The sequence below is a fragment of the Phyllobates terribilis genome, unplaced genomic scaffold (assembly GCF_046119375.1).
Source record: "Phyllobates terribilis strain yellow unplaced genomic scaffold, ASM4611937v1 Scaffold_2__4_contigs__length_985480577, whole genome shotgun sequence".
Classification (NCBI taxonomy): domain Eukaryota; kingdom Metazoa; phylum Chordata; class Amphibia; order Anura; family Dendrobatidae; genus Phyllobates; species Phyllobates terribilis.
This window is the reverse complement of record NW_027362762.1, coordinates 14,184,858-14,199,650: the sequence shown is the minus strand read 5'-3', so window position 1 is coordinate 14,199,650 and position 14,793 is coordinate 14,184,858. Positions and strand designations below refer to the sequence as shown.

At 46.4% G+C, this 14,793-nt stretch overlaps 1 protein-coding gene across 1 annotated transcript; it reads right to left on the bottom strand.

Moving 5' to 3' along the window:
* Positions 1-4,113: 4,113 nt before the first annotated feature.
* Positions 4,114-5,190, bottom strand: LOC141243330 (olfactory receptor 52D1-like). Its single transcript, XM_073668920.1, has one exon. The coding sequence runs from the start codon at positions 5,182-5,184 to the stop codon at positions 4,114-4,116; it is 1,071 nt and encodes a 356-aa protein (XP_073525021.1). The 5' UTR covers positions 5,185-5,190.
* Between the last annotated feature and the right edge of the window lie 9,603 nt (positions 5,191-14,793).

Here is a 14,793-nt window from a genome sequence, read left to right as displayed (position 1 = left end):
TCTCCCCTGGCCAGGCGGAGTTGTAGGCCTCCCAAACTGACTGTACTCTTCTGGCTACCTTGCTAGAGGCGGGTATAAGTAGCCCACGTCCCTGAGTGTACCGTGTGGTGCTCACCCGTATGGCCGGTGACTCGGGGCCTTCTAGTAGCTTCCGCTCCACGACGGCGGTGCTGGTCCCATGCGTGTGACCGTGCCTTCGGGTTTCTTGGCCAGAGGACCTGAAATCCCCTGCCTGACGGATTCTGCTGCTGGGTAGGAGTTAGTCCCCACAGCCTCGGACTCCGGGTCCGGTAAGAAATCTTCTCAGTCAGGGCGAGCTCTGCAGCTGCCAGCCCCTGACTCCTTGTAACACTGCTCCCACAGAGCTCCTGTTGTTTCTTCCCATAGCTGCTTCTCTTCTCTGTCTCTACTTCTGGCATGGCCCAGGAGCTGGGCCCAGCCAGAGCCACAGCTCCCTGTCAGCCCTCCTGGCTGAACTCTCCCTCTGAACACTCTAACCCTGCCTCAGCCCCAGGTTTATATAGGGGAAGTTCTTCCCCTCCCAGGACTGGGCAGGAGGTGTGGCATGCATAGGATTCCTGACCAAGAGACCTCCCACCTGCTCTCAGACATAACATTGCCGTTACTATGGAAACCAGACCCCTGGGGTGCCACATTCCCCCCTAGTGAAATTTAGTACTCCGGGACTAAACATATTTTTAGAAAAACATAACAAGGTATAAACAATAATAATACAATAAGAAAAACACATAAAGATGGTCACGGCGTGTCCGCAACCGGGTGCAGTTTTTGAAGAAAAGCAAAGGTGTCCATTTCACCAAAACAGGGAGACGTAACCAGGTAGGGGTCTGTCCTGCCCCGAGTCCTTAACAGTCTTTAGTCCATTCCTGGGTTACGCTCCAACCATGTACAAAGGATTCCCGGTAAATCCACCAAAGACTCCCATAAATTACTAGAAACACATAATTATTTACAGGATATGGCCGCTCTCAGTCCTCGGCCAGTGGGGATAAGGAATGGCTGCTCACAGTCCTCAGCCTGGTTTAAGATAGGGGCACATGGGGAACAATTCACTAATCCCAACGGGGACCATATTTTAATTAGCAGCAGTCCTTGTACCCTTACGGGTAACTATTTACAGCTCTTTATTCACGCTACTTCCCTTCAGTAGCTATGTCCTCTTTGTGCTCCCTCCTGAGGGTAGTCCTCAGACCCGTCCGGGTCCTCTTGGCTTTCCTCGTATTGGTAGTACTGCAGCTCCTCCTCGGTTAGCTGGGTTAGTATCTCTGCGACAGTCCTCCTCCCAGGTGGCCAGGACTTTACCCCCCTTTGGGCTGCCCCGGTTAATTGGGCCACCAGGATGCTCACTTTTTGCTCCTCTGTGAGGGGGTACACCTGGAAGAGGCTATCCAGCTTTTCTCTAAAGTCATGCAGGGTATGTGACTCCCCTGAGTACTGGGGTAGCCAGGCTGCCCCCGGGATATAGGGCATGGTGAAAGGCATGACCGCAACAGCGGTGGCGCTGGCGGGGGTTGAAGCGGTGAAGCTCTCCTCCGTATCCGACATCCTTCTCCCCCCTAGTGGACCGTGGCCTACCTTGCGATGATCCTCTTCCGTAGGCCGCGGCTCCGCAGTGGATCGTCAGGGTTGAGGACCTTCCGTCGCGCTCCTGTGACGTCAGCGTCTGCTGGGCTCCTTCCAGGACCTTACGCAACGTCCGGACGTGAGGCGGGGCTTCAGTTCTCGCGCGCTTTCGGAGTCCACGCCCCTCTTCTTCCCGCGCGGCGTCTTCAAGATGGCGTCCAACGGCGGGAAAACTCCACGGATGGCGGGAAGAAGGCAGAAGATGGCGCCGGATGGCGGGAAAACTTCGCGGATGGCGGGAAGAAGACAGAAGATGGCGCCGGATGGCGGGAATCTTCACCACTGGTAAGTTTGAACAGTCTTTTTCAGGCACGCAGTACCCGGTGGTTGCGGGCACGAGATCCTGCCGACTACGCCAAAAGTTGACGCACCCCTGGGCCTGTGTCGCGCTGCGTTGCGCACGCGGGAGCTTACCCGGAGCCGGATCTTTTGAGGGTTGTAGTCTCGTGGCGGTGACCCGGTCCGTGCCCAGGGAGTCAAACTAAGTGGCGGTCTATTAGCAGTGGATGTTGGATGACTACGCCACCCGTTGAATGCAGCTTTGGAGCTGCCGCTGCAGGGCAGACCGCTGAGGCCGGTGGAAGGATGGTGCAGCGGGGATGGTATAACCCCCAACGGGAGGGGTATGGCCTCAGGGCAGCCGACGTGGATGATGGGGGTAGCAGGAACCACTCGGAGACGGTACGGTGTAGTTCAGGGTCTTTACTGGTGACAACGATAGACCCTCCCGGAGTACTGGCTAGCGATCGGGGCCTGGTCAGTCCTTGAGCAGATGGGATCTCCCCTGGCCAGGCGGAGTTGTAGGCCTCCCAAACTGACTGTACTCTTCTGGCTACCTTGCTAGAGGCGGGTATAAGTAGCCCACGTCCCTGAGTGTACCGTGTGGTGCTCACCCGTATGGCCGGTGACTCGGGGCCTTCTAGTAGCTTCCGCTCCACGACGGCGGTGCTGGTCCCATGCGTGTGACCGTGCCTTCGGGTTTCTTGGCCAGAGGACCTGAAATCCCCTGCCTGACGGATTCTGCTGCTGGGTAGGAGTTAGTCCCCACAGCCTCGGACTCCGGGTCCGGTAAGAAATCTTCTCAGTCAGGGCGAGCTCTGCAGCTGCCAGCCCCTGACTCCTTGTAACACTGCTCCCACAGAGCTCCTGTTGTTTCTTCCCATAGCTGCTTCTCTTCTCTGTCTCTACTTCTGGCATGGCCCAGGAGCTGGGCCCAGCCGGAGCCACAGCTCCCTGTCAGCCCTCCTGGCTGAACTCTCCCTCTGAACACTCTAACCCTGCCTCAGCCCCAGGTTTATATAGGGGAAGTTCTTCCCCTCCCAGGACTGGGCAGGAGGTGTGGCATGCATAGGATTCCTGACCAAGAGACCTCCCACCTGCTCTCAGACATAACATTGCCGTTACTGTGGAAACCAGACCCCTGGGGTGCCACACATGCACAGACTGGGGGCTCGGGCAGCCATTTTCCTGTAGATCACGGATTCAGGAAGATGGCTGCGGCCACCGGAAAGCAGCGCGCGCCTCTCTGCCTCACCGACGACAGTCAGACACCGGCCTCACAGCATCTCACCTCTTCTGCTTCCACCGATGGGTTCCTGAGGGAGGGAGGGAACGGCGGGCCTTGCGATCATGCTCCACCAACACCGCAACTTCCCGCACCCAGGGTCCGCAGCATTCCTCCACTTCCGCCGACTTCCTGAAGGACCCTACCTCCTGTGACTCCACTGCCCCCAGATAAGATACCGTACCTATTCAAACTATAAGACAGTCTAATAAAGCATATTTTTTTCTTATTTTACACCTGAAAATTTGGGGTGCATCTTATGGTATGAAAAATACGGTATATAGGCCTTTGTTCACCAGACAGCAGAGGCCAGTAGTATGTTCTCTTGGCTCCCAGCAATCCAGAATGTGCCTGGATACCATTTGATTAACTGTAAAGAAACCACAGCAGAAGACCCCACCACAGCATTAAATGTAGGGTGACCATGGTAGAAGGATGCCACGGCATCAACCCAGACTACGACCACTATGGTTTTCATTACTGCATGAGCAGATATTCCCAACAGTAGGGTAGTACACTTAAAGTTTTGGCTTCCGCCCAGTGAATGAGGATATTAAAATATATATCTCCTTTATTGGTGTATATGTGCATGAATGCCGTGTGTGACATAACGATGGATTCAGTAATAAAGGTACACTGTGTAACATAGATTGTCATCTATTACACATCTTCTACCAGATAGTGGACGATTATATAATATAATAATTACAGACATTTAATCTTTTGGTTACTTTTTTCTTATATTTCCATGTACGTGATGGCTCCTGGTGACAAGTGCTGACTTGAGGATCTTGAGCGGTCCTTGACATAGTTCACACAGTCCACCAAATGGTTCTCAGTAAATGAGGCCTCGTAGGATATGATCAATCACCTGTATGACATGATAGATTTGTAGGGTGGACTCACTATGGTAGGATGGGTATACAACTCATAGGACTTACAATATCGATATGATGGCTAACATGATTTGCTCCACATCTTTCTTGTTTGGTCACTCGAGTCTTTTGGCCAAGATTGAAGACAGAGAAGGAATTTCTCCTCATATTCTTACACAACATGGCAACCAACCTGTTTCTTATCTCTTTGGTTCTGATTCCGTAGATTATGGGGTTCATCATTGGAGGGATGATAACATAGAGATTGGCCAGTAGGATGTGAGCAGATGGGGGGATTTTACCTTGGCCAGCTCGGTGGGCAATGAAAGAGAAGAAGGCCGGTATGTAGAAGAGGAGGATGACGCACACATGAGACAAGCTGGTATTGAAGGCCTTCGATCGAGTTTCAGAAGTTGGAAGACTCATGACTGTCCGAATGATGATCCCGTAGGACACAGCGATGAGAATCATGTCTACTCCTGTGGAGGAAAATGCAGACACCAAGCCATACACACTATTGACAGTGATGTCTGCAGTTGCCTTGCGCGCCATTGCTATATGCTCGCAGTAAGTGTGGGCTATCGTGTTGCTTTCATTATATGGAAGACGATTGAGAAGAAGCACAAGAGGAGTGATAATAGAGAAGGCCCTGATAATGGCCACAAGTGATATCCGCCTGATAAATGATGCCGTTATGGTGGTTGTGTAGGTCAGTGGGGAGCAAATAGCAATATATCGGTCATAAGCCATGGTCAAGAGGATGGACGACTCTAAAACAAAGAGGTAGTGGATGGAGAAGATCTGGATTAGGCAACAATTAAAGAGAATTTCGTGAGAATTGAACCAAAATATACTGAGGGTCTTTGGAACGGCAGAAGAGCTGAGAAGAATATCCGTGGCCGTCAGCATCGTCAGGAAGATGTACATGGGCTGGTGGAGATGGTCATTGGTGACAATGACAAACATTAATGTGGAATTACCAAACAAAGCAATTGCATACATTATGGAGAAGGGGATGGAGAGCAGGAGATGTGAGTCCTCCAGGCCAGGGACCCCAAGTAAGATGAAATAGTCAGGGTGGAATACGCTCATGTTTGACATAATCAATGGCAATCACGACGTGAAAGGTTTCCTGCATCTAAAAGAAGAAACACCAATGATACAAAGTGGAATCATAGAAAACAAGACATATCCATCCACCAGCACTAGGAGATGAGACCTCATTGGGTCACAAGAGAGTGCAGATGTGAGATAAATCTTGGAGATCTTTATTAGATCATTTCTTCAGAGCTCCACGAATGCAAATGTTTCCCAATAGCTCCAGAAAAGGGACAACTGTTGGAGCTTGTCCTGGAGCAGTTGCCACTTTCCTCTTGTGATGAGGATATCTATAGTAAGAAGTTTACAACAGATACACACATCAGAGGAGATTTACACCCCTACTACGGGAACTTTCTCTGGTCAGTGGAACATTTTTATCTAAACTATTTTGGTGAAAAGTATATGCACCCCTAACTATCCCAGCTACATAAATTAGCATCACATCCCATTCCATAACATTGGCATTAATATAACTGCCTCCACTCTTGAAGGTTGACTTTTGATATGAATTTGGGGAATCAGTAGGAATTTGTGTAAGAATTGCAGAGGTCAGACATTAATGTTGGGGGTGAAGGTCTCACTGACAATCACTAATCCACTTCACATAGACTCAAACAAATACGGTATATAGACACACACACGTCAACATGTATACACACAGTCACACATATATAGACACTTGCAGATATCAAATCGCACACTGAATTGTGTCTCAGGCAATATCCTATAACCCTATAGCTATGTTATATTTACAGTTAGTAAGCTTTTCACTACGACCAATGTCTATGGAGATGACATGGCTTTGGGCTGGATTTTTTGCTCGTCTTTGCACATGGTATGCCTGAAGTGTGACGGATCAACCCCGTACTCCAAGATTTTGCCACATGGGGGTTGTCATAGTGCCTATGCAGCTAATGTGACATAATGTTATAAAGTGGTGTGAATATTGTGGATCGCATATTGTTGGACATTCTGTGATGTGACTGAAGCACTCTTCACCCCCACCTTCCTGTGCTCACTTAGCAGTGGCAAACAGACAATGTGCTGAATAATGGGTTGTTGCATAACTGCTGTCTCGGAGCCTACTTTGGGTATTATCTGGTGAGAACAATGGGTGCTAAAAATAGCCTGTGTGATTCTCTATAAAACCTGCTTGTGAGAATAAAAGTTTAGTTCATCTTGGAGACACTGTGCGATAGTCATATTTTATATATCCCAGTGTAAGAAAAGCCTTTCCATGTCAGGGGCCAGCAGAAGAAGATTGGATATCTGCGGATGGGGTAACTAGCTCCCGTCACATGAAGTACCTGATATATGGAGAATGATTTGCCCATATGGGGGTATGAGGGTCTCCAATGAAGACCAGTCATGGGAAAGCTCCATGAGGAACCCCCTGATTTCACCGGGCTGTCTCCTGAATTTACGAGCTGTTTCCATGTAAGATTGGTTTCTAGATCCGACCTCCTGCATTATCTGTTATGACACTTAGGAACATTGGATTAGAAATTCAAATTTCCAAACGTCAATACTTTCAAGAAAATGACGCAATCATCTCCTCACCGTGACTGTGAAAAACACGAAGACTTCTCCCAACACCAAGACTGAAAACAGGAAATATCGAAATAGGAGGTAAAGAGCCTAAAATCCAGAGGATGGAAATGTCAACTCAGGGAAAAGGACAGGGATGACGTGGAGGAGGAGGCGCTGATGTATCACATCTTAGATACACTGGATTCTAAAACACTATGTTATCTATGGAGACACACATCTAGCATCAATGATCCTCTACGTGTACATGGAACAGCTTTATATGATGTGGGTGGTAATGGATTACGATATCATGTCGGGTCAACCATTGGTGTACCGTGTCATCCTTATAGCACCGTCACATTAGCACTCTACTGGCAGACTCTTTCTGTACGCTCGTTCTGGCTCATCTCATGGTTTTGATGGTTTAGTCTCTAGAATATTTACTTGCCCACCATGTAGGAGTGTGAATATATGTCTTGTAATGCTGGGGGGTCCCTGACATACATGAACCTACATCTACAATGGACCAAGTCGCAGGACAACCCACCATAGATGCAGACCATGGAGCTAATACCTGCTATGGGATATGAACCCGATAACTTGATTTTATCCTTGATATCTGTACTTCATTACCTAGTACCCGAAAAATGTCAGGAACTTCACAGATGATGGAAGGACTAGATCTGGATGGCTGTTAGGTTTCTCCTCCTGCCGACACTCTATTGCTGTGTAATATGGCTGCCTAAGGTCTCGCGCTCAGAGAAGCGTCCATACGTCCATCCAAGCATCCATCCAAGCGTCACAGTGTCCATACAGTTATGTGCCACAATGCTGGAGGCACTTTACAAAAGGACACACAAAGCCATGAATATCACTGTAGAACAAAGTGCAATGATGCAAAATATCATGGTAAACCTCTGTATACAATAATATACAATATGAAGTACTGTACATGGCAGCGCATTATGCCACAGACTTCTGTTGGTGCCATAGATGTTGGATATTGGATGAAGCCTTAGAGTTACATTGTGCCACATAAAACACCAGAACTAAAGCCACCCGTCACGAAGGGGATCACCTGGAGGGGACTCACCGAATATGGAGCTGAAGCTGCTGCAGCCGACGTCTTACTACACAGAGACTTTCAGAAGGAACCTTATGACTTAAATACTTCACCTGCGATCAGTCACCTGGGACCATCAGGAAAGATGAGCAATTAGCGCTAATTATCCGACATCCTGAGGAGACATCAATGGATGCCTGCTTATTCCCTGATACTGGGAAGTCTGAAAGGGGAAAGGAAAGGGTATGCTGACCACGGGCACATATATAGTAGCAGTTGTGCTCAGAAGTTTACATACCCCGGCAGAATTTTTCCTTTCTTGGTCTTGTTTCAGAGAACATGAATGAGAACAAAAAACCTTTTCCTCCACTCATGGTTATTGATGGGGTGAAGCCATTTATTGTCAAACTACTGTGTTTTCTCTTTTTAAATCTCAATGACAACCAAAAACATCCAAATGACCCTGATCAGAAGTTCCCATACCCCAGTTCTTAATACCGTGTATTGCCCCCTCTAACATCAATGACAGCTTGAAGTCTTTTGTGGTAGTTGTGGATGAGGTTCTTTATTTCCTCAGATGGTAAAGCTGCCCATTCTTCTTGGCAAAAGGCCTCCAGGTCCTGTAAATTCCTGGGCTGTCTAGCATGAACTGCGCGCTTGAGATCTCCCCAGAGTGTCTCAATAATATTGAGGTCAGGAGACTGAGATGGCCACTCCAGAACCTTCACTTTGTTCTGCTGTAGCTAATGACAGGTCGACTTGGCCTTGTGTTTTGGATCATTGTCATGTTGGAACATCCAAGTACGTCCCATGCGCAGCTTCCTGGCTGATGAGTGCAAATTTGCCTCCAGTATTTGTTGATAACGTGCTGCATTTACCTTTCCTTCAACTTTTACCAAGTTTTCTGTGCCTTTGTAGCTCACACATCCTCAAAACATCAGCGATCCACCTCCCCGCTTTACTGTAGGAATGGTGTTCCTTTCATCATAGACCTTGTTGACCTCTCTCCAAATGTAACGTTTATGCTTGTGGCCAAAAAGTTCAATTTTGGTCTCATCACTCCAAATTACCTTGTTCCAGAAGTTTTGAGGCTTGTCTCTGTGCTGTTTGGCGTATTGTAGGTGAGATACTTTGTGGCATTTGTGCAGTAATGGCTTTCTTCTGGCGACTCGACCCTGCAGCCCATTTTTCTTCAAGTACCTCCTTATTATGCACCTTGAAACAGCCACACCGCTAGTTTTCAGAGAGTCCTGAATTTCAGCTGATGTTATTTGTGGGTTTTTCTTTGCATCCTGAACAATTTTCCTGGCAGTTGTGGCTGAAATTTTTGTTGGTGCCTGATGCCACGAGGGATACCTGGTAACTGAGAGAACCTGTCTCTATTCTGGTGTACCAGTTTCTGATCATACTGTTTTTGAAAAGGCAGCAAAGTTTCTGCCACTTTGACACCCGCAATGTTGGCGTCCGACTAGGCCAACAAGCAAGGGGTTTCAAGCGGGTCCCTATCCTTCCAGGGTTTTAGTAGGTTGCCATAATATATGGGGAATTGCTTTCTTTTCCCTGGTCAGTGTACTTTATAGTTGACCTCTCTCACCTTTCCTACCCCCTCAAAGGGTCCCTGCCACTTGGTAAGGAAGTTGCTCTCCACTGTGGGCACTAACACAAGTACCCGATCCCCAGGCTTAAATTTTCTCACTCGAGCCAACCGATTATACTCCCTGGATTTTGCCTCTTGTGCCTTGAGGCACTCGCTTTGGTCCCTGTTACGATACTGGCCTAGTACTGCTGGAAACCAGTGGCCGAAGGAGCACAAGTAGGAACAGCAAGTGGTAGTAGAAGATCTTGAAGTTAGCAAGGAGTTGTAGGAAATAATGCATAGATGAATGAGAACAGTCTGGGTAAGAATGTTCAGGAGCTGAGACTGGAACTAGGCTAACAGCTAGACACAATACTCAAGCAATGAGTGAGAGGTCCATGTGGCTTTAAGTAGGCCCAAACAGGAAACAAGATGGATTCAATAGATTCAGAATCAGCCATCATAGTAAAGGGCAATTGCAGAACACAACAGCAGCCACCAGTGGTAAGGAGTGAAGCTGCAGCATAATTATTAAAGTGAACAATAGCAGCCACTAGTAGTTAAACTGTAGAAGGGCAACACAAATCCTGACATTACTCCCCCTTTCAACAGTGGCCTCCGAATGATGCTTGGCTTGGTTTATGTGGGTATTTTTGGTGAAACTCTTTAAGCAGTTGAGGAGCATTGAGATTTTCTACAGGTTCCCAGGAATTATCTTCAGGGCAATACCCTTGCCACTTTATTAAGTAGTTAGCAACTTGTTTCTGAATATGCTGGAATCCAGGACCTTTTCAACTGTGGTTCTTGACCATCCACTTCAATAGGATCAGGAGGAGGCAGACGACTCCCTGGAAAAAGATTTGGAACAAATGGCTTTAGTAAGGAGACATGGAACACTGGATCTGTCTTCATTGTTCTGGGAAGTTGAAGGCGAAAAGCTACTGAGCTAACTTGTCCAATTATTATTATGGACCAATACATTTTTGACCCAGTTTTGGTGAGGGTATATGGAGTTTCAAATTCTTGGTGGAAAGCCATACTTCATTACCCACTTGGAAGCTTAGAGAAGGTCTGCGAGATTTATCTGTTGCTTCTTTATATTTCTTCTGGGCAATTCTAAAGTGTCTTTTAGTATTTCCAGATTTTGTTGCAGGGATTGTATTCTGTCGGTGACAGCAGTGCTAGGTATTTCTCTGGGAGGAAAATTAGGAAGTATACTTGGATGGTACCCAGAATTTGCGAAGAATGGCGTTTGTTTGGTGGAAGCATTTTGAGAATTGTCGTAAGAAAATTCTGCCATAGGAAGCAAATCAACCCAGTCATCCTGAAGATGACAAATGAAGCAGCTGAGATATTTCTCTAAGGTTTGGTTTTGTGCGTTCAGTCTCACCATTAGATAGAGGATGGATACAGAAGATAAACTGACATCTATGTCCAATGCTGCACAAAAATTCTTCCAGAATCCCAATATAAATTGTGTTCCAGGATCAAGGACAACTTCGTCTGGAACCCTATGAAGACGAAACACATTTGAATTATAAGATCAGCCGTGTCTTTAGCAGGTGGTGAACCAGTGCAGGAGACAAAATGTTCTGCTTTGGTGAGTTGGTCCATTACTACTAGGATTGAATTCTTTCCCTTTGAAACTGGTAGTTCCTCAATAAAGTCCACATATATAAAGCCCTAAGGACGAGTTGGAATTTTCAGAAGCTGCAATAATCCCATTGGTGATGTGCAGGAGTTTTACACATAGCACAAGTGTTACAGGAAGATACATCTTGTTTAACATCTTTTTGCCAATTTGGCCACCAAAAGAAACGAGACAGAAATTCTTGTGTTTTTTTAATTGCTTCTGCTAACGTGGAGTTATAGATTAGTTTTAATACTTTAAATCTCACAGTTTCTGGAACATAGATGCAATGATTATGAGTCCATACTTTATTTTGAAAGGTAAGAGATCTAGTGGATGCAGAAGAATTGGGTCTGTCTCGTATGCTTCCTGAATATCTACCAGCAAATCTTTGTTATGGATCACCCCCAGGAAGTTGGACTCAGGAAGAAGTTGTTGGTGGTGCTGCTGTAGAAGAATCTTTGGAGAAGATCCTAGATAAAGCATCAGCCTTACTGTTACAGGAGACAGATCTGTAAGAGATAACAAAGTTGAATGTTAAGAAAGAGACTCCTTCGAGCCTGGCGGGAAGAGACAAACATTTGGCAGACCTGATAAATTCAAGGTAACGATGGTCAGTTAGAAAAACTATTTGTTGAGTCGCTCCTTTTAGATGATATCTCCATTCCTTGTTCCCCACATCATAATTCTTCTCTGACATGGTCACATTTCTGGAGAAATAAGCACAAGGATGTAGAAAATCTTTTGTTCCTGTTCTTTGTGATAAAATGGCCCCTACTGCACTGTCTGAAGCATACACTTCTACAATAAAGGCATGTTCAGGATTGGGATGAATCAGTATATGAGATGTGGTGAACTTTGTCTTAAGGCAAGAAAAAGCATCTTGTGCTTGAGGAGACCAAGCAAACAATATGCTTTTCCTTGCTAATTTGATAATTGGTGCAATTATACCTGAAAAATTCTTAATGAAACGTCTGTAGAAATTGGCAAAGGCCACAAATTGTTGGTCTTCTTTCACGTTTTTTGGCGTTGGCCACTCAGTGATAGCTTAAATCTTGCTAGAGTCCATTTGCAATCCTTGAGTAGAGATTATATAGCTCAAGAACGCTGTTTGATGGAACTGACATTTTTCCAGCTTAATCTAAAAATGATGGGTTCTTAGATGCTCTAGCACAGTTTTCACATGATTCTGATGCTCTTCTGCAGAATTAGATAAGATTAGCATATCATCCAGATAAATGAAAACAAATTGATCAAGCAAGTCTCTGAAAATGTCATTAACAAAATGCTGAAATGTTGCAGGAACATTGCACAGTCCAGACGACATGACTAGTAATGGGCGAGCACTAAAATGCTCTGGTGCTCAATGCTTGGGTCGAGCACATTGAAATACTCGGGTGCTCGACCCGAGCAATGAGCCTAATGTAAGTCTATGGGAAACTCGAGCATTTTTCAGGCTGCTCCCCCCGGCGGTCTACAGACGGTCTAAAAATTGCCCAAATCGATGGGAACAGTGCTCAAATGACATGGGGACAGCATGGAGAAGACCCCTGGAAGCATTTCTGACTCCCAGGTCACTGCTGTCAACAACGTTTTCAGAGGTATTACGCCACTTTTACGGACTCACAATAAAACATACAAAAACGAAACCAAAATGGATTTTCCTGGGAAATATGTTAAGGAACATCCTTTCCAGAGTAATGACTTGTATATAAGGCAAAATAAATAGCCAAAAACAAAAATACTCCTCCACACCTTGGGCTACGTTCACATGTAGTGTTTTTGGTGCGTTTTTGCACTTTTGCATTGCTTTCAACCGTGACAAATGCATTCACCAGGAAATGTCATTTTAACATTTTACAACCTTATCTGGCCATGTGGTGTGTGAGACATCATCAGACACATCCTGTTTCATTTATGATGGAGGGACTCTGAAAGTCACAAAGCCTATTTTTATAGGGTCATCAGGCGGCCTTTACTATTCTTAAAGGGCCAGCAGTCGACCCTCACTATTGTTAGAGAGCCATCAGCCGGCTATGCTTTGCTGATCCCATTACTAAAGAGTGGGTCTTCTATACTGTTATTGCATATGCAGTGAGTGACAGGGCTGGCCAAAATTTGGACGCACCCCAATACCCCTATGAAAATTTGGACACACCCCAATACCCCTTTGAAGAGAATTAGAGGAGGGCCTCCTGAAAACAATGTTCCCATTATTAGGAAGTGGGTCTCCCATTGTGTTTGCCTATGCAGTGAATGCAAGGGTTGCCAAAAATTTGGAGGCACTCCAATGTCCCTTGGAAGAGACCTGGAGGTCAGAGGGCCAGCTGAAAACAATGTTCCCATTATTAGGAAGTGGATCTCCCATAGTGTTGGCCTTTGCAGTGAATGCTAAGGCTGCCAAAAATTTGGAGGCTATCCAGTGCACCTTGGAAAAGACGTGGAGGAGGGTCTCATAAAAAATGTTCTCATTAGAAAGGAGCGGGTCTCCTATACTTTGTAAAGCCCATGTACTAAGTGTATGGGCTGACAAATATTTATCCCTGGGGGGTATACATGAACATACTGTATAAAAACATTTTTTTAGCGGCATCATAAACACCTTTTAAAAAAATTATGTGGGTGTTGCACCTCACAAAATAAGACACTAGATTTGAGTTTATGTTACGCTGCTATCATTTGGCAGTGTTGAGAAGTTTGGCCTAATCCAGCCCTTGTTCATTTTTATAAGAGTCAGCCGGTCAGCATTTTCAGTTGACAGGTGGATGCGCTTATCAGTTATAATTCCACCAGCGGAACTAAAAACCCGCTCTGATAAAACGCTGGCGGCAGGGCAGGCCAGGACCTGCAAGGCGTAGAGAGCCAGTTCATTCCACGTATCCAGCTTGGATACCCAATAATTATAAGGCACAGAGGAATCACGGACGACGTTGGTACAGTCGGCAAGGTACTCCCTCAGCATCTTCCCAAACTTTGCACTCCTTGTGAGAGTACCCTGCGCCTCAGGGCCTGTGCAATGGGAGGGGCTGAGAAACCTCTCCCTGAACTTTGACAGTGTTCCCCTGCATCTGCTGGATTGGAGTTGTGTCTCTCTCGCCAGTACTCCTTGGTTGTCCAATGAACTGTGACCTCTGCCGCCAGCGTTTTCAGATGGGAATTTTTTAATAGTTCCGCAACAAGGGCCTTCTGGTACTGCCCCATTTTTGTAGACCTGTTCGCCTCAGGAATAAGAGATATAAAGTTCTCCTTGTAGCGTGAGTCTAGAAGTGTCACCATCTAGTAATGACTGTGACCCAAAATTTTGAGAACCCGAGGGTCAAGTGAGTAACATAAACTCAGCCATGCGTGCCAGACTGCTAACAGGCAAGACTTCGGTGTCTTCACCAAGAGGATGACTGGCCATGCTCTCCTCCTCTTCCTCCTCTCTGTCCTCAGGTCATCCACGCTGAACAGACGGTATGACAGTTGTGCAGGTAGTACCGCATATAGCGCAGGAAACTAGCTTTATTCTTACTCCTCCTCCTCTTCCTCATTGTCACCCAATCCACGTTGGGATGAGTTGAGGCTGGGCTTTGTGGTTCTTTGCTCCATCTCATCGTGCTCCACCTGCAATGCTTCCTCTTTGATTGTGAGCAGAGAGCATTTCAGAAGACAGAGAAGCGGGATGGTGACGCTAATTATGGCATCATCGCTGCTCACCATCTTGGTAGAGTCCTCAAAGTTCTGGAGGATGGTACAGGTATCTGACATCCATGTCCACTCCTGAGGTCTTATGTGTGGAGTCTGAACTGAATACCGATGGCCTTGTTG